The 23,399-nt window shown below is 42.2% G+C and overlaps 1 protein-coding gene across 12 annotated transcripts in view; it reads left to right on the plus strand.

Annotated features, from left to right (window-relative positions):
* The first annotated feature begins 1,501 nt into the window (after nucleotides 1-1,501).
* The window catches only part of PTPRK (protein tyrosine phosphatase receptor type K), a 418,390-nt gene continuing 396,492 nt past the window's right edge, over nucleotides 1,502-23,399 (plus strand). For 2 of the 12 annotated variants that reach the window (XM_069787404.1, XM_069787405.1), the window contains exon 1: nucleotides 1,502-1,875. In XM_069787404.1, the coding sequence (XP_069643505.1) occupies nucleotides 1,764-1,875 (112 nt within the window). In that variant the 5' untranslated portion in view covers nucleotides 1,502-1,763. The remainder of the gene's footprint in view (nucleotides 1,876-23,399) is intronic. The other 10 variants (XM_069787397.1, XM_069787399.1, XM_069787398.1 and 7 more) reach the window with 8 other exon arrangements.

The following is a 23,399-nucleotide window of genomic DNA, read 5'->3' on the forward strand; positions in this document are numbered from 1 at the left end:
TATGTGGTCCCTCCTTCCTGAAACACTGGGTGTCCTGAGATCCGCCTCACTCAGCTTCCATCCTTCTCGAAGTTCAAACAAAGAGCCCATGTTCACTGAAGCACATAATTTTATAGTTCACAGTAAGCATGCAAGTTGGTTTTCAGCCACTCCAACCAAATGAAGTACAAGGGTTTCCAGGTGTAGAGCTTTTTTAGTGTTGTAGGGTTGGGTTTTTTTGGGGGGGGGCGGTGGGGGGTGTGTGGGGGCTTGAAGTACATGTTAGTTTGTGTAACAAACTGTTGTGTTTCACCTTTTTTTTGCTGTGAAAATATGAGGGTTTGCAGGATTTAGAGGCAAACCTATCAATTGCCGGACATTGGCTGGAAAGGATTTTGAATCTCAGCAAACCTTTGATGAACCCGGATTGAATTTCAAGTTTGCAATAAAACCTGTGAGTTTCCAGTGGTTTCAGGTTCTGTTGTAATCATTATACAACATCTCTAGTTACAAATTGCCACGCAAAAAAAGAAAAACTAATTAAAAAAAGGTTAAAAAAATTGGCGGAAATTATGCTTATTTAAACAGAAATTCCAGCACTGGCGCCTTTATCTGTTATTCCGAAGGCTTTTTAGGGTCCTAAGCTCCGGAAGCATAGAGACCTGCGGTGCTTTCAGAGACAGGGAACGAGGCCTTTACTCTATGGCATACCTGGAGCCTGGATCTGGCGAGAAGATGCTGCCTTACAACCCGCGGGTGTGGGAGTCGTATAGCTGCACGCAGACCTCTCTGAAAGGTCGGTTATTTATTACAGGTGGAGATGACAGCATTAATGGCAATACTGTTTATTACAGTTTCAATTCCGATCAATGAGAGTTTTCTGGCATCACGAGCGAGACAAGTGAGAGGGGAGCAAAGAAAAAACACAAACCCCGACTCGAAGATGCAGCCAGGCTGCTTGATGCACGACGATACCGCAACGCTCGCCGCCCAAGCCATAGAACACGTTTCTAAAAGCAGGAGCAGCCAGCAAATCACAGCCGGGGCGCCCCGACTTCTGCCCGGCAAACAGCGCCCGGGACCCGCCGCCCCCTCCCGCCCCGGCCGCGCTCCCTGCCCCGACCTCCTCACCCCGCCGGCTCAGCCGGCGCCTTCTCCCTTTTGCCCCTCTTCGCCTCCCCCTTCTCCTCCAGAGGCGGCAGGTTCCCCCGGGGCGGGGGGTTGCGAGCGGGTGTCTCGCAGAGCCGCCGGTAGCGGCTCCCGCGCCGTGCTGTGCCAAGCCGAGCCGCGCCGCGCCGAGCGAGGTTGCTCCGTGCCGGAGGGAGCGGAGAAGAGTCAAGCCGCGCCGGGGAAAGCCGTGCCGCGCCGCGCCGTGCCGTGGCGTGGCGAGCCGAGGCGAGGCGGTGCTGGCCCCCGCGCCTGCAGCAGGAGGCGCTGCCGGGCGCCGCTCCGCCCGCGCCGGGCTGCCGGCCGGAGTCCCACATTCCCCCTGCCAAGCGCCGGGGAGCGGGGGTTGGACGTGCGCGCTCGGCTCCTCCCTCCCTCCCCGCTCGCCCAGCAGCAAAGTAACTCCGGAGTACGAGGGGAGCCGGTGCCGCCGCCGCGCTCGTCGCAGACGGCTGCCCCAGCGGGCGGCCCCGGGGGCCAGCGGGCGCCCCTCGGCGCGGGGGGTCTCCCGGCGAGGCGTCGGGGCGGGAGGGGCGGGCGAGGCCAGCTCCGCCCGCCGCCGCCGCCGCGGGCCGGGGCAGCCCCGGCCTCTTTCGGAAACTTCTCCGCAAGTCGGCATGGGCAGGGGGGCCGGCGCCGCCGCCTCGCTGCCGCTGCTAGCGGCGCTCGCCCTGCTCGCCGGCCGCTCGCCCGCCCTGCTCGGGGCGGCCCGGGCCCAGCTCTCCGCAGGTGAGTTGCCGCTCGGCGCCCAGGTGAGGGCGGGCGGCGCGGCGGGGTCGCGCCGCGCCCGGCGTGCCCGCCGGGGAAGGGACGGGAGAGGGTCGCGGGCGGCACGGCGCCGGGACCCGGCTCCCGCCCCTGAGGAGCGGCGGCGGGGCTGCGGAGGGGCTGCCTCCCCCCCTCAGACCCCCCTCGCCGCCGCTCTGTGGAGCGCGGTGCGGCGGGGAGGGCGACCCGCGCGTGTCCGCAGGCTGCCGGTGCAGGGCGGGCAGGGCGCGGGCTTTGGGCGCCTCACAAACTCCCCTTCTTCCCTTCCTCCTCCTCCTCCTTCCCGGCCAGCCTCCCAGGTGGCGTCGGTGCTGGCGGCGGGACCGGAGCCGCCGCCACCCGTTCCCCCGCTCAAACTTTTCCCGGCATTTCCCTGCCCGGCGCGGGGGGCGCAGCCTCGGGGCGCCCCGGCCGCTTCCCCGCCCGGGAGGGGCCCGGCGCCGAGCTGCCCTCGGGCCCAGCCGTGGGCACGGCCCGGGCTGCCGCCGGCTACCGGAATCCTCCCCCCCCCAAAAAAAAAAAGAAAAGAGTGGTGGGCGAGAAGGGGGAGGGAAGGCAGCATATGGGGCCGGCGTCTGTTTTGTTTGAAAACCTCAAATTTCTCGCCCCTTCCTCCCCCCCCGCCCCACGCCACGGGGTTTTGCAGAATGAAAGCCCGCGGGGCCGGGCGGTGGGAGCTGCGGCCGGTGCAGCGGGTGAGTTTTTGGTCCCGGGGGAGGCTCCGGGCAGAGCCCGCGGCGGGGCTGGGGCTGGGGCGGTCGCTCCGGGAGGGGAGGGCAGGGCAGCGCCCCCCCCCGCGCTGTGCCGGGGCGATGGGGGCAGGGGAGGCTCGTGCGCCGGACCCTGAACCCCAACTCCGCTGTAGTTTATGAAGCGTCCTTCGTCTGCTTAGGAGACAGCTGTAGCGTGAACGTGTTCTTATTGCTTGCGGTGTGAAGTATTACGCCAAGGACTAGCTGAAGTAGACTTCAGGCTTTTTTTTTTCTTTTTCTTTTTTTTTTTTTGAAGTAGTACTTGCAATTACACCGGGTGCATCAGTTGGACAAGCGTTTGAAGCCTTTATCATAGGATACTGATTTGAAAACTGCCGTTAATAAAATTATCTACACTCATGAGACTTGGAAGCACGGTTTTCATAAGGACTGATGTGTAGTTAGGAGGCTTATTTTTTTTCCCCCAGTCCCCCTATAAATTAATTTTTAATTGAGACATTTGAGATGTGTCGTCGATTAAGAAATGTGCTGAAGCAGTAAGAGAAATTGTGCTGGGCTGAAGAGATTACACTCCTCCTATGTGGCTGATTTTGGTGTGTATAATTTAATGTCTGCATATCAGAATTGTAAGATTGCGTAAGCCCCTACAAGCCTTTTACCAGGGGAGGGGAAGTGCACCATATATGCAGCTAGTATGTTGTAGGAATAGCTAGAATAAAATATGCCCAGGCGTAACATCTTTGCATTCAAAACCTATTGAAATCAGACCAGTGAGTTTTTGCTTTACTGTAACTTGTCAGGCTAATGTTAACACCAAAGGCAACTCTTACATAAAGATTTTTTTTATGAGCTTGTTCACTGGCATAAGAAGAGTAGGAACTTCTGATAACTTACATGGTCTGTGGTATTTTATGCTGAAAATGTGGCATGCAGCCCTTTTTGGAACTGCAAGTACAAGAAGCCAGGTTGGTACCATGGGGTATGCGTTAGGTAAGCAGAGAGGAATGTTCAACATCCTTCTGACCAGAGTAGGTGAAGCTTGTCAAGGAGTTGAACAATTGTATCTAGGAAATGTGAGATTTTTTTTTTTTTTTCTTGTATAGCATGTCAGCAGCTTCTATTGCCAAGCATCAAAAATACTGATGTGTTGCACTGGTCAGATTTATTAATTGCAGACTTGCTCAGACTTTCTTGAAGGTTTGGAGGAATAGATTTGTTAGTAGCTGGCACTTTCAGTATATTCAGTTTAAGGTATGGTGCTCCAAGTCTTACTAAGTACATTCAATATCCATATGTAGAGCTATGTCCTACTGAACGCTTACTTACAGTTAATCTTGGTTTGAAGGCTCTGAATTTAATAACTACCAGAAACTTTGGTTTTGTTCCTTATTCTAAACTAGTCCCTGAAGAGTGTGTGTGTGTGTGTGTTGTTTTTGTGTGTCTGTTGATGAGACACCTTCATCCTGGTGTTAGTGGATGCAGGACACGGAGGTTGGAGTTCATATATCCGTTCCAGTGAGGGCCTCTCTGTAGCCTGCAATGAGATGTTTCTGTGTTTGGTACACACAGGAGCATCTGTTTTCTTCATAGTCGTCTCCTCTGTTTACCAGGAATACTGTTTTTCAAGCATCTTCCTTTGACTGCCTTCCCCCCTCCTCACCTTAATATAATGGCCTGTACTTTTCCATGTTAAACTGAATCTAACTAATTTTCAGCTTCCTTTTTGTTCAGACAGTTCTTATTGTCTGAATTGTAAGTATTTAAAACTGTTAATTTTTCTTTGCCATTAATGAAGCTATTAATTCAGTCTGGACCTTTCACAAATCTCTTTCATTGTAATTTGATTTTTATTTCCTTTTTATGATGCTTTGTACTACTCCTGAGGGCGAGTGTTGGCGAGATCCAGAATTCTTCATAAAAATTTTGATATGTTTGTTAAGAGTCTAATCATCAAATTACAGAGTATGAATTTCTTGAAAGTTGGCCTTCTTCAGGAGCGTGTGTGTGACGGTTGTTATCTGTTCTTCCTCGCAACATAATCCATGCAAGCAAATGAGAAGGCAAGAGGAGGAGTAGCAGCAAGTTAGGAAAAGGAACAAGATACATCTTGTAATTCGTTGCTGTCTTAAAAATTGTGCTTGTATATCATCTCCACCCCCTTTGCATGTAGCTGAAACACCGTATATTTTCTCTTTCCCCACAGATCTCAAATGAAAAAAACCCCAAGCAGCTTCTCTTTGCCCCCCCCCCCCCCGCCATAATCCACAGTGTAATGTTTTCTGGTCTCTGTAGATTGTTTCTTTACACTGCTGCTTTCCATGACCCTTCAACTTGGGTGCGTGCCTGTCAGAATCTAGGCCAAAATGTTTTGGCAGCGCATTCTCTGTTGAAGTCTAGCTATTCCTTATATAGCACCTCCTTTCATCTGTAACTCCTACAGTTCGATAAAGAACAAGTTCAGCTTGTTTTCACAACTCGAATCACTTCAAACTTACATTTTTCGAATATTATTTTTAGCAATTTGTGTGTTTTCAAATTTTGAAAAAAAAGAAGAAAAGGAAATATTTCAAAAATTTTTTTGAAGTATGCTGCGGGCTTGTCAGCTAGCTGATGGAAATATGCATCGCACTGCCTCCGATGGTGTCTGTGCAAGTATGTGTTTTTTTTAAGACTAAGTGAAAGATAGAAGGATAAAAATTCTAGAAATGCATCAGCTTACCTGAAGTTATTTGAGTGTGACATTTCAGACCATAGGGATAGTGAAGCATAAAGAGGACTGTATGTTTTACAAGTTCAAGTCCTTTATTAAAGTAGTTATTCCTCAGACTTTCTCGTGCAAAGTAGTTAGGGTGTCACAAATGAACAGGCAAGAATAAATATTTCTGGATTAATGGCACCTCTGTGTCTCCCCCCCCCCCCCAAAATAGTTGTAGTCTCTCTTTGGGAGATAATCTAACTCAGAAATTTGATATTACAAAGTAGAAGATATTACTTGTTTATAAGGATTTTGTAATTAAATATATTTACAGACAAATACACGAAAATTGTAATAAGCATATCTAAACGTTTTTTATTTGTAATCATGTAGTCAAAGAAATTAAGGGCTTTTTGAAAATGTTTTAAAATACTTTTAAGTAGCTAAACTCAAATTAGCCCTTTGCTGTCAGAACAGCAAAAGTTGCTTCAGTCATATTTTATCCTTGAATGTGATACAATTTTCATGTGATACACAAGAGACACTTGTGCAGGTAGGCGTGTATGTATAAGAGATTTCTCAGTAGCTTTTTTTTTTCCACCAAGCTGTTAAAATGTATTGACAAATTATATGGAAGATGAGTGGAATTAAAAGTGGAGTTATCGTCTCGCTTTCACCCCCTCCTTCCCAAATGTTTTCCTTTCCCTTATACATTCAGCTCCTTCTGTGGCACTGTTGGTTCAGAGATCACTTGTCTATCTGTGTTTTCAGATGCAATATTACGATTATAAAATGTATATACATTTTCAAAGTGGAACTTAACTGGTGCAGATAGGATTGAAAGCACCCAGAACACAGTGACTCCAGAAGTCTTGTTTAGTCCCTTTTGTCTGAGAAATCACAGTACTGCTTGATCAGTTTGGTAGTGATGTAAGCAGTATATCTTAAACCAGGTACATGTCTTGCCCTTACTCAAGATCTACTTAAGATAATTAAAAATAATAATAATAAAAAAAAAGGTAGGGGGGGTAGGTAAGAAATCTGCACAGGATCAGGGCAGAGGTCCACCTAGCCCAGTGTCCAGTCTCTGACAGTGGGCACTCAAGGGAGAGGGATATTGGCAAGGTGAGTGACTTCCTCTGAGTACTGTCTGTCCACAAAGACAATGTGTTGATAGTTAATGTTGTAAGTGGATTTTTGTAACTGTGATTGTGCCTAATAACATCTTCAGCCTGTACTGCTTTTAGCATTTGCTTTGCTTTGTGACAAGGAATCTGTATGTTGTGTGGAAAAAGCTATGCTCCTTTGTGTTTTGAAATTGCTAGTTGTATTTAATATCTCCTAGCTCTTGTATTAAGAGATAGTTAATAATTTCTCCTGATTTACCTTCTTCATGCCATGCAGGATTTTCCCACGCTCTTTCAACTGTTCCTTTTCTCGTTGGAAAAGTCCAGTTGTAGCCACTTGCTATGAAGGTACCATTCCATATCTTCTTTTCATCCTTTATCAGCTTTCTCTTTCCCAGCTCTGCGTTGCTCAGAGCATCCAAGAGACAGCTGCCTGATGGATTTATGTAGTGCTTAATGATGATTTCCTTTTTTGACTGTTTGTCCCACTCCTGGTTGTGAGCTGACACATTTATGGAACCCTCTATTTCATTACTGAAGAGCTGAGATCTTGCAGTTAAATGATGGTCTGTGGGGTGGCTGTGTCAGTGGACAGCAGGACTCTTGGAAAGGGGAGAGTCTTTAATGAGCCCTTTTGAGGGGGGTAGAACTTTTGAGCGAGGCTCTTGAAGGACCTGTGACCTCGTGTTGGATGTCTGGGAGAGTTAACCTGTGTACTGCTTACCACTGTGGTTTGTCTCCTCTTTCTGAAATGCTGTTAATGCAAGTGAGTTAAAATGAGTCTATCCTCTTACGTGTAAAGATTGACAGTTGCGGAGATCTGCAACACTGCTGTAGAGTTGCTTCTTGCTCTGGAGTCTTTATGATGTCTTTGTATTACCTCTTTAGCTGGAATACCTTCAGGTCATCTTACCTCTCAGAGTTGGATATGTCACTAAATGTCAGCTTTGCTTTACATTAGCACCTGTTTTGGTGAAATCCCTACTCTTCCCTTTTGCAACACAGAACCTGTTGAATGTGCAACAGGAAGCTCCCCAAACTATTACTTTAGTCCTGATAACTGAGTCAGTCAGGGCACACCTCGTGTTTTCATGTGCTGATGGGATCCCATCTGTCATAGTCATAGATGCCTCTGTAGTGCTGCTCCCAGGAGTGTGCACTCGGATTTGGAGCTTCAGTTACAATCTGCCCATGTCATTAAGCTAATTTAAGTTACTGCTGTCGCAGAGGGTGCCTTTTCCATCACTTGAACGGCTCTCAGGTCTCTGCCTGTGCTAGGTCTGGCTACCGTGTGGCTGGTGGGTGAGCTGGTTTAGCTTTATGTGAATCTCTTTGGAGGGAAGATGGGACTTGGGATGCGTTTCCTTTGATCGGTGAGTTTAGCTGACTCGCACATGTGGGGTCACATAAATTTGATGTACTGGAGGATGAAGACTGGTGGTGGGATGGCTGGGTTTGACAACAAGCTGTAATCGCAGCACAGCTCACGTAAGGTGAACCTGTGCTGTTCTGAGTCGCGTTGGCTCTGTGCTCAGCTTGTCGTGGGGTGCTTTGTTCACCTGAGGAACTGCAAAGAGGAGGCAGGAGGGTACAGAGGGGGGTGGGAAGAGAGGTCCGGCCCTCCCGCTGGAGCTGGAGGGGTTGGACTGGGAGAAGGTGGTTGAGGCTGCGTTCTGGCTGACTGCACGTAAACCAATGACTCAGTGCTAGTGTCTCTTTGCCTGACGTGCATCTTTGAGTATACTGGGCTTAAGTATGTTCTTTCGTTATAATAGCTAGCTAAGGCATTTATTATGTAAATGTAGAAGCAAGAAGTGGTGCTTAGTAGAGGGCAGGTGTGATGGCAAGCAGTAGAGGGCTTGGAGGAGGTGACACTGAGCGAGGTACCAGGCTGGAATTAGAGGATGTTGTGACACCCAGTTTGGGGTGCAGCAAGAGCCAGTTTAAAGCCCAGTTCTGTGGTTTCACCTTTTTCCCCATGTGATCTGGCCTTCCCCATCCCATGGGGTGTTGAAATAGGATTGCCCATGAGATGTGTGGATGTGGCTAGAAGAGGAAAAATGGGTGTGGTTTCTAAAGGCCAGGATGAGCCTGTTGAGGAGTGGTAAATGGCTTCAGTGAGAATTTTGTAGTGTCTGGCTGAGCATAAGGTCCTGCTGCACCAATTTTGTAGGTCAGAAAGGCCATTACGTCGTGCTGCTTCCTGGTAAGCCTTGAATACAGGTGACTTTAAAGTACATAGTTTAAAACTATGCAAACTACCCAGTTTGAAGTCACCTATAGTGCATGCTTACCATGTAGTTTAAAGTCACTTACAGTTTACTCTTACCAGGAAGCTATATAGCTGAAAGTCGTGTTTGCATTTTCTAGAAGTTTTATAAATATTAGAAGGTAACAGAAACATACTGAAATCTTTTCCTGAACAAGAAGTTATTAGTATTTCTGTCAACTCAATGCTGTGTTTAAACAAAGAAACAAACAAGCAAAAAAGCCACATGCTGCCCCAGCCCCCAGATCGCTGAATATGACAAAATAATAGCTGTTTGTTGTAGGGTTGTTTGTGAGTACATGCACACGTACCCTCAGACTTGAAAAGCTGATGTTGGTTGCATGTGAAACTATTTTAAATCTGTTTTGTCCTTCTGAATGTTGAGCTGCTCAGTAACCATTAAAATTGTGGGAATAAGCTTAAAACTATCCAGTATAAAGAATATTTACACACTTAAGGAGCCCCTTTAGTTGACTTTATATCTGATACATTCTCTGTAAATAAGCTGCATTTGTCTATTGAAAGGTAAATGCTAAGTATTGATCGGTGAATTTGAAACAACAGAAGTTTTCAGGTTTGCTTTTTGTTACTGAAATTTAATTTCCATAAAAGTTGGAGTTTTTATTAACAAATTTCTACATGTATTTCAGTTAGGAACCATTTATTTGTTGATCTAACTGAATCTATTTTGTGATTGCTGTCATGGCCAAACCTTTGCCATGACAGCCTTTGCACTGTTTTATTTTAAACAGTCTAAAAATATTCAACAGGATCTAATCTGTTACCTAGTATGAAAACAATGAACTAATGGCACAGTGCAGGGATTTGTTTTATTTGAAGGACTGCAGACGAAAAGTTCTGTGATGTTGTTAATCAAAATAATTTCTGCTGTTGATTGATAAAGAGGTTGTAGAATCGAGGCTGCTGAATTGAGCCTCAACAGGGCAAGGTGTCCTTAAAGCACTGGGTGGATGATCAGGAATTTGAGTCAATGTGTTTGTTGAAACATCTGTAATATGTAATTGCATTCTGGGGTAAGAACATAGAATAAGTATATAGCAGCAAGACCTGCTATAGAGTAATAACATGACATATAAATGATACACTAGTCTCTGGTTAAAAACATCTGAGTCTCCTTATGGTGGAGGCAGAAGAGCTGGGCTTCCAGGAAGGAAGGAGGGCCTCCCAAAAATCACAGCAAATGTTACAGCAGTGGGGCAGTCTTGTACCGATAACTTTGAATCACTTTCTCAAGCAGAATAAGCCGTAATTGTAAACTTATTTTCCTGTAGGTTTAAAACTTGGGACTACATTAGGATTTTTTTGCTGGCATAACTTATATTTGCTAATAGGGTTTTTTTTGTTTTGTTTTTGTTTTTTCCCCCTCAAATTACTCAATGGTAGTTGTGCCAACAAAAAAACCCCTTTGAGTGTGGATGAGGTCTAAAAGAGACTTTCTGGTCTAATAGTCTGTGGGGGGGGAATCAGTATTTTCCATAAGCATGAATTAACTTTAACATGTAAAAACTTGTTTTAAGCTAGAAGGTGCTGTACGTGGGCTTGTCAGGCATTTTTTCTTTTTAAGAAGATCATATGTATATGGAATTCACTGATATTTACGGTAATGCACAAAGTATATGCCTCAGTAAAAGATTTGAGAGACTTAATTTCTTGAGGATTGGTGCTGTGAAAAGATTAAATTCTTTGCTCAGTACTATGGGTAATATGAGGTTATTTTTGTTAGCCAGTGCATGAAAGATTGGACCCTTCAGTTTGCCAGAAAGTCATTTACTTCTGCTACAATTTACTAAAAACATGTGATGATATTTATTAACTGAGTAGCAAAAGCAGCAGTTTCTCAACTATCATGTCATGAATTTAATTCTACTGACTTATGAGACACTGTTGTATACTTTAAAACCAAGTTCTGCTGCAATTAAATTATGGTATGTTCATTCTAATTATTACACACTGGTTACTCAATTTATTCTGAGGTGGAGTTCTATGCTTTCTTTTGTGTGTAAACCCTTGTTCTGTAGCAGTAAAAATGACTGATGAATATTAACCAGAAGAGAAAAATGTTATGAAGAACAATCGTGGTTGTAGTTCAAATGAATTCAAAACAGCTCAGAGTGCAAATTTTGACAGGAGAGGTAGCTGACTTAACTGTGCTGTTGTGTTGGGGTTTTTTTTGTTGTTGTTGTTATTTCCAAATACAGGTCGTGTTTGGTTGTGAATCCTATAGTGTGATTTAGGACATCTGTTGCTTTTTAAATGATTTAAGTAATAAAGAAAAAATGTATTGAAGTTCTGAAATTTGAGGTTGCTTTTGTCATCTTTGCTACAGTGAAAAATTATAAGACCTGGCAGAGACTTGCCCCTATTAATTATAAAAATGCTCTGATTTGATATTTTATCACTTCATTATATCTGTATTTTCTCTGTGTGGTATTAGGCTAGAGTAAGATCAAAATGGGCATATCAGTTGCCTTGGTTCTCCTAGTGTTACCCTGTTTGCCTGTTCTTTGTAAATGTGAAAGCACTTATCAGCCATGAGAAAATGTGGCCGAGTTCATGACTTCATACAGCAGGGATAAGTTCTCAGTGCTGACTGCCGTGACTGTGCTTAAAATGCTTTAAAGGGACAATTTGTTAAAACCTACTAATCCGAAATGCCGAAGGCAGTTTTATATTTTGTTCAACTTCTTATTCCTTTGAAGAAATGCTTTTTTTATATTTGTGTAAGACATTTCTTCAGGTACCTCCCAAATTAGTATGCTGTAATCTGAGTATTGTATATGTTTTAAGCAGACAATACACCAAAACATTGGTGTATTAACTTTTCAGTGCTTTTTGTCACATGTTTTACAGAGGAGATAATGGTGTACGTTTAAAAATAATATTAAATAAATAAAAAACCCTAAACCAAACTCAGAACCACTGAACCATCCCATAATCCCTTCCCCAGTCCCTGAAAAAAGAACTGGTTTGTCATTTTCCCACTATTCTTATCCCCGCCTGCTGCCCCTTTTTTTTTAATCTCCTTGGCTCTCCTTGGTTTTTGTTGGAAGAGTTTTATGGCAATGTTACGGGGTTTTGTGCTATAATTGAAGGGAGGCAAGGTATATGAGATTCCTTACTCAAAAATGGTTAATGAGTGTAAGTATAATGAGACTTTTCAGGAAATTTTTATATGCTCCTTCGCTTAACTACTTAGCTGTTGTATCTGTCGTTGTTCATGTGACAGTGTTGTTTGATGCATTTGATGTTTAGCTTTTCAGGCTAGAAAATTTCCAGTGAAAAAGGCTTTCCCCTTTTTCACAACAGATATGTAATAAAATGGTCTTTTCAGTCTTTTCCTTATTCAGTTCAGAAAAGCCAAACAAATATTCCTTTTTTGCAGTTAGTTTTTACTAGTAATCCATCCTGACCCAACTTGTGAAAATATTAGAAATTACAAACTAATTCCACAGGCTTGCCAGCTCTTCAACATGTGGATGCTTTTTGTGTGTGGTCTTGTTTAGTGCAAAAGGTTTATTTATATTAAGTTTCTTGCATTTGTAAATCTCTGCGGCATTGGCTTTCCTCTTCCTTGCTACCTTTCAGATAGTATGACAAACTGTTAACAACCCCCACCCCCAAGAAAACCCTTCATTTCCTTGCTACATACATACATAAAGCTATAATGTACATACATTATGTAAGTGTAAAATAAGGGCAGACTATTTCCAGGTGAGAGCAAAACCTTCAGTGTGTAATGATTTGGATTTCTCAATCAGTTGAAACAAAGCTTGGTAATGAAAGGGAATATAATTTCCCTGGTAAACATAGACTGAATAGATGGGTGTAATGTCATGGAATGTAGATTTTTTTTTTCTGGCTGAGGTGGCTGAAACCTGGCTGTGAGAAGTTGTCAGTCAAATTACTTTTTTTTTCTCTTTTTAATACTAAATGTTAATATTTTAAAAACAATTCTATTAGTAGTTACTGAGTTCGGATGCTGTTCATAGCTGAGCTGTTTAGCTTTTTCTTTGATAAAGTTAGTTTAATGCTTTGATTCATCTTGCGTAAGTAGGAAGGTGTTGCATTCTTAGGTGGTGTGTTATTCTCAGTACTTTTTTTTTTTTCTTTTCCTTTCCTTTCTTTTCCTTTCCACTGAAATCCCTGTATACTGATTTGGTTAAATACTACAGGGTAGGTTAACAGCTCCTTCTGAGTCATGTTGAAGGCATGAAGTGTTTCCAGGTCTGCAGTCCTTTCCAGGGATGAGTGAGTTCCTTGCTGGTTTGTTTATCCTGTGTCTGCACAGCAGCAGTTAACTACCAGGCTCAGTTTATAGGTGGTTTTAAACAAGTTGAAGTAGGTATACCAAACACCTTTTTTTGAGGGTGGTGGTTGTTCCCTCTGGCTCACTTCTCTGTATTTCTGAGTTTATATTCTAAATGTGCAATTCCTCTGGTAATTTATTGGTGTTTCTGTCAACTGTTGAACAAGGAGTTGCGTTAAGTGACCAGCATTTGGGAAGGGCAAGATTATGCTCTTGTTTAGAGAGGCTGCACAGATGTTCTTTATGAGCATTCAGAAGAGGGGAGACTGTACATTACTTTCAATTTGACAGAAACCATGTCTTTAAAAGTCTTTGGTCTGAGCTTTATGGGCTGCATGATGAGGCTGTGAACCTGAAAGAGTAGCGTTTGTGATTAATAATGACATTTGCAGACCCTAGGAATACTGAAATAATCTGTTGGATGGCTTTGCATGGTGATAGTATCCAGATGCTAACTATAAACATCTCCTTCTGCTTAAGCATGGAAATGGGAATGAAAACAAATATTAGGTAGTTTGTGTTTCAGGGAAAGAATTTTGGCCATCCATCTCTTAAAACACCTATTCTTCACTTGTCACCTGAAAGCAACCTTAAGTAATTTATAGGTCAGTCTTAATCTATGATGTTGAAGTTCAGAGAATTAGAAAAAAAATCCATGTAATGGAAGTGAATGAATGATTAAAAACAAACAAAACAACCCCTGCACTTGGTTGTGAAGCATTTGCATTGTGAGCCTAAACCTAAAAAAAAGTTAGGCAACCAGAACTGAAGCAAATGCCAAAGAAAATGCTCAAATTTAGTAAGTTTATGTATTAGTCCCTAGAGGACACAGGAACAAGTGAATGAAGTTGGTAAATGTTTACTTATCTCCTAAATAAAACAACAATTTGATTAACTGTGGTGGTGCACTGCAGTACTGATGTTGATTACCTCACAGATACTTTAAGTTCTTACTAAATACTGTTCCCTGGGCACTGCATGGGTAGTGCTGGTAACAAAACTGTAGAGAAAAGTAGTTTTGGAGAATTTCTTGCCATGAATACTGCTTTGAAAATCAGGAAAACATAATCTTAAGTTTGATTTATGAAATATAGGGGAGGCATAAAGGTATTGCTGCTCTTGTTATGGCATCAAAATCCATATAATTATCTTTAGGGGGCTTCTCAAAGGAAAAGCAACTGCTCTTATGTTTTTTGGAGGAAAAAATATTGGCTTCTGGAAGCACAATTCTATAATAAAAATTTGTATAATTAAAAAACCCCTTAAGCCATAACGATCCCAAATCCTCTTCCATCTTCTTCTACACTACATCAGTTATTGCCCTGTGGTTGAGGATTGAGTCCTGAGATGGTGGCAGCCTTGCAGCCACACAAACGAAATAGTTTGAAGAAGAAAGTGTAAAAGTGGCAGAAGGGTCTGTAAATCCATTGCAAAAATCTTGAAGTTGATGAGTTTCTCCAGTAGTGTGCCATCAATGAGGAGGATGATTTTAATCTCTATAAGATGCAAAAGGTGGACTAAGAGTCAAAAGAAGGTAAGCCCATGCTTGTTGCTGCTCTCTAGCTTTTGGTACTTTAGGAATAACTCATGTTTTATCATCATCTTGTTACACTGACAGTTGTAGGTGTGTGGGCAGTAATAAGTAAAATTACAACCACTCTACTCATGCTGTGTGTTGACTGTGTTGCTAGATTAAACAGGACAGAAAAACAAACCAGTGTACTTGCCTGTGGGATAAATACCTTCTTGCTTAAGACCTCACTTCCCAGGCTCCCAGCCGCAAGTCAGGGGGTTTTGGTAACTTTCCTCATAGCTTCCAGTTTCTTCCTTCCTTCTGCTCAGCCTTTGTTTTATTGGTGTGGGGTTTTTTAAACACCCAGATCACGGTATCTTTATCCTCCAGTTTACTGTATTAAAAAGGGCCCATCAAGGAGGAATCCAGGTAAAACTGGTTTCTGTTTACTTCCTAATCCTTTTCTGAGAAATTCTGCATCTGAGATGAATGTGTCGTCTTTGTGACAATATCCTTCCTGCCCTTCTTTTACATTCTCTCTCACCTGCTTGTTTGCTGTATCCCAACTATAGTAATCAAGCGTCTGATTAAATTTACATTTCTTTGTATGCAAGTTAAGAAAGAGAAGGCAGTACATGGCCACAGTGTTTAAGCAAAATGGGGCTTTCTTATGTAAAAGACTACTTTGGCTATGTTTAGGCCCAGACAAGTTGCTATTTCCTTACAATTCTGAGGTTCAGAACCCAATTTAGAAAAAAAAAAAAAAAGGAGGGGGGAATCAGACCTCAGAATTTCCCTCATCTTGGGGCAAGGGGAAAAAGTAGGGAAAGTGTAATAACATTAAGAACATTAGAGCTGCAGATATGGAAAGTTTCTGTCTAAATAAGTTATAATTAAGAGGATTTGCCTTTAGCAGTGTATAAGATAAACTACCAGTGATTGTATCTTCTATGTAGATGTTCAGTAATTGATGTATAGCTCATAAATGGACCCAGTGGCTGTTTGAGGAATGTGTTCATATGTGGTAAAATATATAAATACTTCTCGATTCCCTGGTTTCTTTCATATATGGTTGATCAGTTTACCTAAGATATAGTTTGCTCTCAGACACAGTTTACAGATTCTGGCATGATGAAATGTTGTAATAGCAGGGGATGAAGTACATGGGAAAAGAAGATATTCTTAATGGGGGACAGTAATTGGCGTTTGAAAATTGGCTAATGGATTGCAGAAGATAGTAGCCTAGCAGCCAGCCAGCCATAAGGACCATGTATGAAAACGCAAATGCACAGCAGAATTAAATGAAGTCAAAGCTTGGATAAATGTTCTGAAGTGTAATTAAGTTTGCTTTCCAAAAAGTTTTGAATGGAAGACTTGGAAAATCCACTCACCTGGGTAAGTAGGAAGGCTTCCTTTTTTTAATTTGAGCTTTTAACTTGAATGGCTGTGAATAGAAACATTTTCAAAAAAAAAATTTCCAAAGGCAAAATAAGGTTATATTTGGGTAGGATTGTCTCTGCATACTTACCTGCAGCTGCCTTATTGCTCTTGAACTTTTATGAGTTGCTACGGCAAGAAGTTAGAAGGATCTTGGCGGTTTTGTCTGTGACACTAGTAACTGTCAGGGCAATTTTGTTTTGCTATGTCTTAGGAAGACTGTGGCTATACCTACATTGGCAAGCGATTTGTTGCAATATAGATACTGGCCACTAAAAAGAAGCATTAGGGAAAGTGAGGATCTCGGAGCCGTTGCATGTGGTATAGCCAGGCAGGGTTGCCTCAGATTAGATAGTTTTTTCCTGTGGGCCAAATGTCTCTGCTACGCACTTGAAGTTTTCCAAAGGGAAAACAAGTGTTGTGTTCCTAGGCATCTCACGGTGTATCATCTGCTAGCTCTGAACCGAGCTTCCATGTGAAGTGTTGGAGGGCTTCAGACGTCCAGGTTCTGGTTTGCTCTTCTCTGAACGTGATGGTGTAGCTCATGTGTATGAGAACGTGCTGAGAAACAAAGTAATTCTTGGTAAATGGAGGCAATCAAGGTGTTTGCTTTTTTGAACCAAATTGCGAACACGGGTACAGCTTATCTAAAAAAAATTAGGCAGGGCATTAGAAGGGCTGCCTGCAAGAGAGTATATAAAAATTAGTGGGACAAAAAAATGAAGAGAAACATGCTCTGAAAGAGTAGTGATATTTTTGAAATAATGTCTTTTGCTCTTTTTACAAACATGCATCTCTCTGTGTTTTAGATTTAACCATTTGGCTAGTAGGTTTTTTTAAGTGGTGAGCAAATGGGAGGTGAAGATGGTGATTATATGTTAATTTGGCAATGAGAAAGTGATTATGTTTTCAAGGCTGAGAAGCAAACCTTGCAGGGAAAATGGAAAGCTTGTTTAGATAGTGAAATTAAATACCGTATTTGTACAATGCTCTATATTCAGTGGGAAGAGCAAAGATACAGTCTCAAAATGTTTGAGGCCAGATATCATGCAGGCTAAAGATCTCTGGTTCTGTTTTCCTCCTCTGAGATACCGTTGCCTCTTATGAGACTAATATTTGAGAGACCTGAATGTTGTTCCTGTGAGGTCTGTTTGTACTACCCCCCTCATTTTGCAGGAGGACTGTGTGCCCAGAGACTTGACTGTCAATCAGAAAGTCTACGATAAGGCATTATACCTTAATTTCTTATGTTCTGATTTGCATCCTAGTTCATTACCTAGCTGTGGGGTTATCTCATCCTGAAACAGGCAAGTGAAATTTTGTATGAAGGAAGGCTGTACAACATTAAACCCTGCAGAGAAAACTAGTCTTCCATAAGGCAAGCATTATCAGTATGTTTGCAAGTAGCATTGATGGCAATAACACCTATTAACAATAACACCAATAAGGCCTCCACCTGGCAATAGCACCTATGATGATTTTGAGGGAAATGGTTGGTGAAAGGGACGAAATCAGTAGTTTTCCTGTGAAAATCTCTGAAAAGTGGCAGAGGAGGGAGACAGGAGTCTTGTTGAGAAGAGCGAAGTAGAATATATTAAACTTGAAAGAGGAATATAAATCACAGGAAATTGGAATTAAAATAAGAATTGACCAGAAGAGGGGGAGCTGCATGCTGAGGCCAGCTGAGATGTCTGCCCCTATAGAGATTAATATCTCACTATGTGTGAAGACTCTGATCTGGAATGAGATTAAAACAAGAATTGACCAGAACTGGGAGATGAACCATTGCACCTTCACAGAGGTGTCCACCCCCATGGAGATTAATATGACACAGAATAACGAAACTCTGTTTTGGAAAGAAGATAAACATGCATTCTCCATACCAAGGGGGTTATCTTATAGCACTTGCATAGTAAATAGCCTTGACTCTCTTTCAGAGACTAATGCTCTGTTGTCAAATAGATTATTCCAAGGCCATTTGAACATTTTACTTCAGCAGACTTAGCAACAAAACTACTATTGAACATTTTATTAATGTTGCAAAGCAAATCGTAGCAAGTTCACTCTTCTCATATTTAATCCTCTTTCTTACACAGTGTAAGTAATAGGCAGATCGGGTTTCTGCTTAAGCAATGGAGGATCAGTGTCATTATTGACATATCAAACAGTTCTTTCTACCTCTGTCATTTCAGCAGCTCCTGAAAGCATAGAGTTTCAGAAGTTAGATCCCTCTTGGGGAGGAGGGAAGTGCAATCTTTCCATATCTATGTTTATCTGCTAGAAAACTGTGTAATATATTTTTGTATTTAACACTTCAGTGTTAAAACACAACCTTTTTTTAGAAAAAAGGTAGGTGTGTGCTTATGCTTAGTTTTCCTTAAACTTAATTCTAATTTATTAGGACGAATGTGTTCCTTTGACACTTTTCCTTAAATGCCTGCAGAAATTGACTTTGAGCCAGCTCTTACTCAAAACAGTAGTATTATGGTTCATATTATGGATGAATCAGGATAGACATACAGATCAGTTGAAAGACACTTTTTAAATTCCGAACTCTAAAGATTTGTTGCCCCTTTTTTTCCTCAAGTTCTCCTAGTGCATGTTTTCACTGAAAAAGTCAGACAATTAATAGTATATCAAACCAGTGATCTAAAAGTACAATTCTAGATGAGATATGTTCGGTTGCACACTGGGGAAATCTGAAGATGGGGAAAAAGTTTCCCCCAATTTTTAACTGCAAAACTTCCAGGTGTATAGCTTTGCTTTTGCTAGAAGTCATGCGCATGCCAACTCTCAAAGGTGTGCAATTTAGTAGGCACTTAGAAGAGAACAGTTGTAATTCTGACTCTACTGCTTACTGCTGTCTTTTCATTTTCAGTGCCAATTTTTTAATGAAGGATGACCAGTGCTCCTAACTGTTTCTGATAGGGACTGTCTGTTGTTGAAATAGCGTGATTTACAAAGTGAGTTGTGGCGTCTCTTTATTCTGCTACGGTAGTTATGACACATGGTGTGTTACTGCAAGACTGAATAGTTTGGGGTTGATCATTTCATTCTGAATGGAGTCATGAAGGGCATCTGGACCAAGAACAACAGTGCACGGGCCAATCTCAGCAGAAGGAATACCCATGCCTGGATGCAGGCTGGATAGTGCCTGGGTGGCAGTTCTGCCAAAAAGGGATCTAGAATTGATAGCCAGCTGAGTATGAGCCAGTTTTTGTTTTGTTTTGGTTTTTTTTTTTTTTGCGAACAAAGCAAATGGTATACTGGGCTGCACTGGGAAGAGTGTAGCCAGCAGATTAGGGGAAGCTGTTGTCCCCCTCTATTCAGTGCTGGTGAGGTATGTCTGGAGTATTTTGTTGGGTACTGGGGCTCTTGCCCTCTTCCCAGGTCTAGAAGGATGTGTGGAAACTGGAGCGTGTTGAGAAGCTGATGAGGTTGAGAAGCCGAGATGGTTAGGGCCTGGAGGGTGTGACCTACAAGGGGCACCTGAAGGGAGCTGGGCTTGTTTGGTCTCAAGAGGAAGAGTAAGGGGGTAATCTCAGCAGGAGCTTGCGAGAACTTGAAAGGCAGTTATGAAGATGACAGAGCCGAGCTCTCTTTGATAGCAGCAAACAATACAGCAAGGGGTAGTGGCCACAAATTGTAGCTTGGGAGGCTCAGATTGGGTGCTGTGAAACATTGCTCATGTGGAGGAGGGTGGTGGAGGAGAACAGACTGCCCCAGGGAATCTCTGTCCATGGAGGCTTCCAAGTCTCAGCTAGACAGAACCATGGCTGACAGTATAGTGTTGGTCATAGTTCTGCTTTGAAAGGGGGTATTTGGCCTAGATGGCCTCCAGAGGTGCTTTACAAGAAACACTTCTTTGATTCTGGTAGAACTGTAGTCTGCAATTTCATGAGGTGTGGGAACAGGTCGATGCAGGTTGAAAATGCTCAAGCCTGGCAGAATGGCTGGTTGGTCTCTGCTCCAGAGAGACTTTTTCATAACCTTCATAACCTTTACTCCTTCTCTGATAGTTGGATGGGATTTTTTTTTTTTGAAGTGATGCATTCCCAGCTAGCCTAGTATCAAAGAACTTTCAAAAGGTTTTGTTGCAGACGAAGAATGGGTTTGCAGAAATACCTGCACTTTTTTCTGTTTGTTTTTTTTTTCTCCACCACCCCACCCCCTCAAGTTGTGAATTGAGCAAGATTTATGGTTCTTAATGCAGACTCATTCACAAACTTAAGCTACCTTGCAAGTCAAGCATAAAGACAGCTAGGGTTTGGAATTGAACTGCTTGCTTTTGTTTTTTAGTAAGCATAGGTCTGCTAGGAGGAGGATGTCTGCAGGTTCTTCCATATGATTTCCACTGTTACACAAAAAAGGTGTCTTACAGTTGTATTCAACAGCACTTGCTGAGGTGAAACCCCTTGTGCCTGTTTAACCCTTGGCTTTTTAAGGAGGTGGCCAAGTGAGAAGCTGCCCTTCCATCGGGGAGGACACCTTATATGAAGTTTTCTGCCTGGCACAGCAGTGTCCATAGATATGTTGTTCCATGTCGTCAGGCCCAACTTCTCTGTTTCAGATGGCCTTTTTTTCAAAGCATGGGTGAAAGTGGCTTGTCCGTATGTGACAATAAGGTCACATTTAAATTAAAAATGAATTTAAAACAGCTTAGTTAAATTGTGTTAAACTTCTGTGTGGGTTGCTTTCATTCAGTATTAAAATGACATATTAAAATTCACTTTAGTATAATTTACCTTAGGAATGGATTAGGGTAAATTGGATTAAAGTAGACTAATTCTGGAAAAAGAAGCCACACAAGTTTTTCAAAGTGAAATAAATTACTTCAGAGTTAATTCAGACTAATTTTCAGTATGTCATCCTAGGGCACATATACCTTATTTTAATCTTGGCGAAAGAGTGTTTATGATCCAGCCCTTCCTTGCTCTGCTGGACATAAACCTCAAATCACTTTTTTTAATGTTGAGCCCTTGTTTTATCCTTTTCTACTGGGAAGCCTCCGAAGGCCTTGTTGAGCCTTCATTCTTGGTGTAACAGGGAGGTACTTTTTTAATGTTCTCCAGCTAGGTTACATCAGAAGAAGAATGAACTCAGTTGATATATTTTGCTTATTCATGTTGAGCTGTGTAGACCAGGTAGCTTTCAGGACAAGGCTGCTTTTCGGGATATCAGTAAGGAAATATGTATGAAGGAGTGTCCCCAACAAAACAAGTCACTTACCGAAAGGTATGGCATTAAGGTATTATCAGCAAGAGTGCATTATATGTTTGTGCACTGCTTTCATTGAGACTCGGTTGGCTTCAGTGTCAGAAATAATTCGGATAGTTAAGGTCCCTGAGGCGCCTCCTGATCTGTTTTGGGGCAATTTAAGGAGTTGTTATCCTTGACTGTCTGCTCCAGTAACTGCCATCAGAGCTTGAAACTGAAACGCAGATCACGGAGAGGGGAGTGTGTTCGCTCCTTTGTGGCTGCAGTTGACAGCCAGGCTTCTGCCGAGGGGGTGATGGTTACAGATGATGTGCTGGGCTGTGACCTCCCTGGCTCCCATTCCCAGTTTCTGTGGGCATTTGCTCAGCGAAGAGGGGAATTAACTCCTTCGGCTGCTTTAACCAAATCCAGTGGGAGTTGGAGCGGCGAGCACGCCGTGTCGGCAGATTCTGAAAGGGATTAGTTTAAGGCTCCTTGAAGCTGTGTGCTCTGAAGTCATTATAGGCAACGTTCTCATGGTTAAAAACCAAGAAACAAGCTGCTGCTTACCAAGGAAGACATGCCCCCTCTCCCAAACCCTTAAAACCAGATAGCACCTTTGTGTGTGATGCATTTGATGTGATGTATACTAATATTTGGGAAATGAGCTTTATTCACATTGTCAAAACTTTTTGAGCTAATATATTCAGAATACTTGGTATTTGGGAAAAGTAGTTTACCTGCTTATATTGGTTTTAATTTATGATAAATTGAGTGACTTTTTTCAGTGAAGTTAGAATTTGAAACAGAAGCAGCTTCTGTTCCAGTGATTTATGTGTGGTTTAGTTTTTTTAATTTTCAGAATTTTTTTAAAGGAAGCCCCTTTCATTGTATTAAGTTTAACCATGCATTGAGTACGTTGTAAGGTAGTGACATCTTGCTCCAGCTGCCTAGTGACTTAATTCACTAGTTCAGATAGAAGCTTATTACCCCTTTCTAAATGGCATCATAGCTAAGACTGCTCATTATTTCATGTTACATTTTCTTTTCAGCAGAAGCACTCAACTTTTAACTGTTCTATGATCCTAAAGTCCTATCCTTGTAGCAAAACAGTAAGCTGTTCCTAGAGCAACCAAAGCTTCAGTCTGTTTTGTACAAGATCACTACAAAATTTTGTGGCATATAGACAATTTAGTGTAGATTCAGTGTAAAGTTTTAATATCCAAGTAATTTTGACTGGTTATTGTATTGCTTGGTGCTTAACTAGAAGATTAAAAAGGCAGATTAAGAGTTCTCTTTTGCTTCACTGGCACAGAATTCTTCAGCAATTTATATGGACAAGATGCCTTCTGTCATGGGACGCCCACTACATGTAAAGATTGCTCTCAATGTCATTAAGACTGCAATTAATATCGTATTTAAGGTATTTGAAAGAATAGTTGCTTATTTAAAATGCATTCAGTTCAGGTTTGCATAACACTAATCTTTGAGACCGCTGTGATTGTAGGGTTTTGCTCCCACTTTTGTATCCCCTGTATGTATTGTGTGTTGTCTTGCTTTGTCACTGTCATTTGCGTGCTGTGTTTTCAGTCTGATGAGGAATTTGATGCACAGTCTGGAAAACTGCACAAGACTAGCAACCTATTGCCATAAAACTGTACTCTGAAGGCAAATATGCAGATAATCACAAAATGCTTGCCTTAAAGTTCTGCCTTGAGAAAGGTCAGGAGCTTTAGCTGTTTTAGATGTAGAGAAAACCCCTTCCTCTCGCTGGTTGCTGGTAACATCAGTTGAAATGATAGTACAGTTGACCCAGATATGTGTTAGCTTTTTTCATACAGTACATCAGTCCTGAGGACTCCCTGCCATTCAAAAATCCAGGAATAATTATAATTGAAATACTTTTCAAGTAGGAAACCCACACTATTAATGAAAATGATGAAAGAATGACAAGCCAACAAACAATGGAAGCACCAAAGCAAGGATATTGTGTTTAGTGAGGTGGCTAGGTTGTTTTGGGTTTTTTTTTTCATTCTGTGTTTTTTCTCCAATCTCCATGATTTAAAAGAAATATGAAGTTAGGCAGGGTCAAATTCTGATCAGATAGATGATGTAGTACTGTACGAGGCGGATTTAAAAAAAAAAAAAATTAAGACAGTATTTCTTGGCCTAGACCTTTGAATCCCATTTTTAAATGCTGGCAGTGTT

This window comes from Haliaeetus albicilla, chromosome 7 (assembly GCF_947461875.1).
Source record: "Haliaeetus albicilla chromosome 7, bHalAlb1.1, whole genome shotgun sequence".
In the NCBI taxonomy this organism is placed as follows: Eukaryota; Metazoa; Chordata; class Aves; order Accipitriformes; family Accipitridae; genus Haliaeetus; species Haliaeetus albicilla.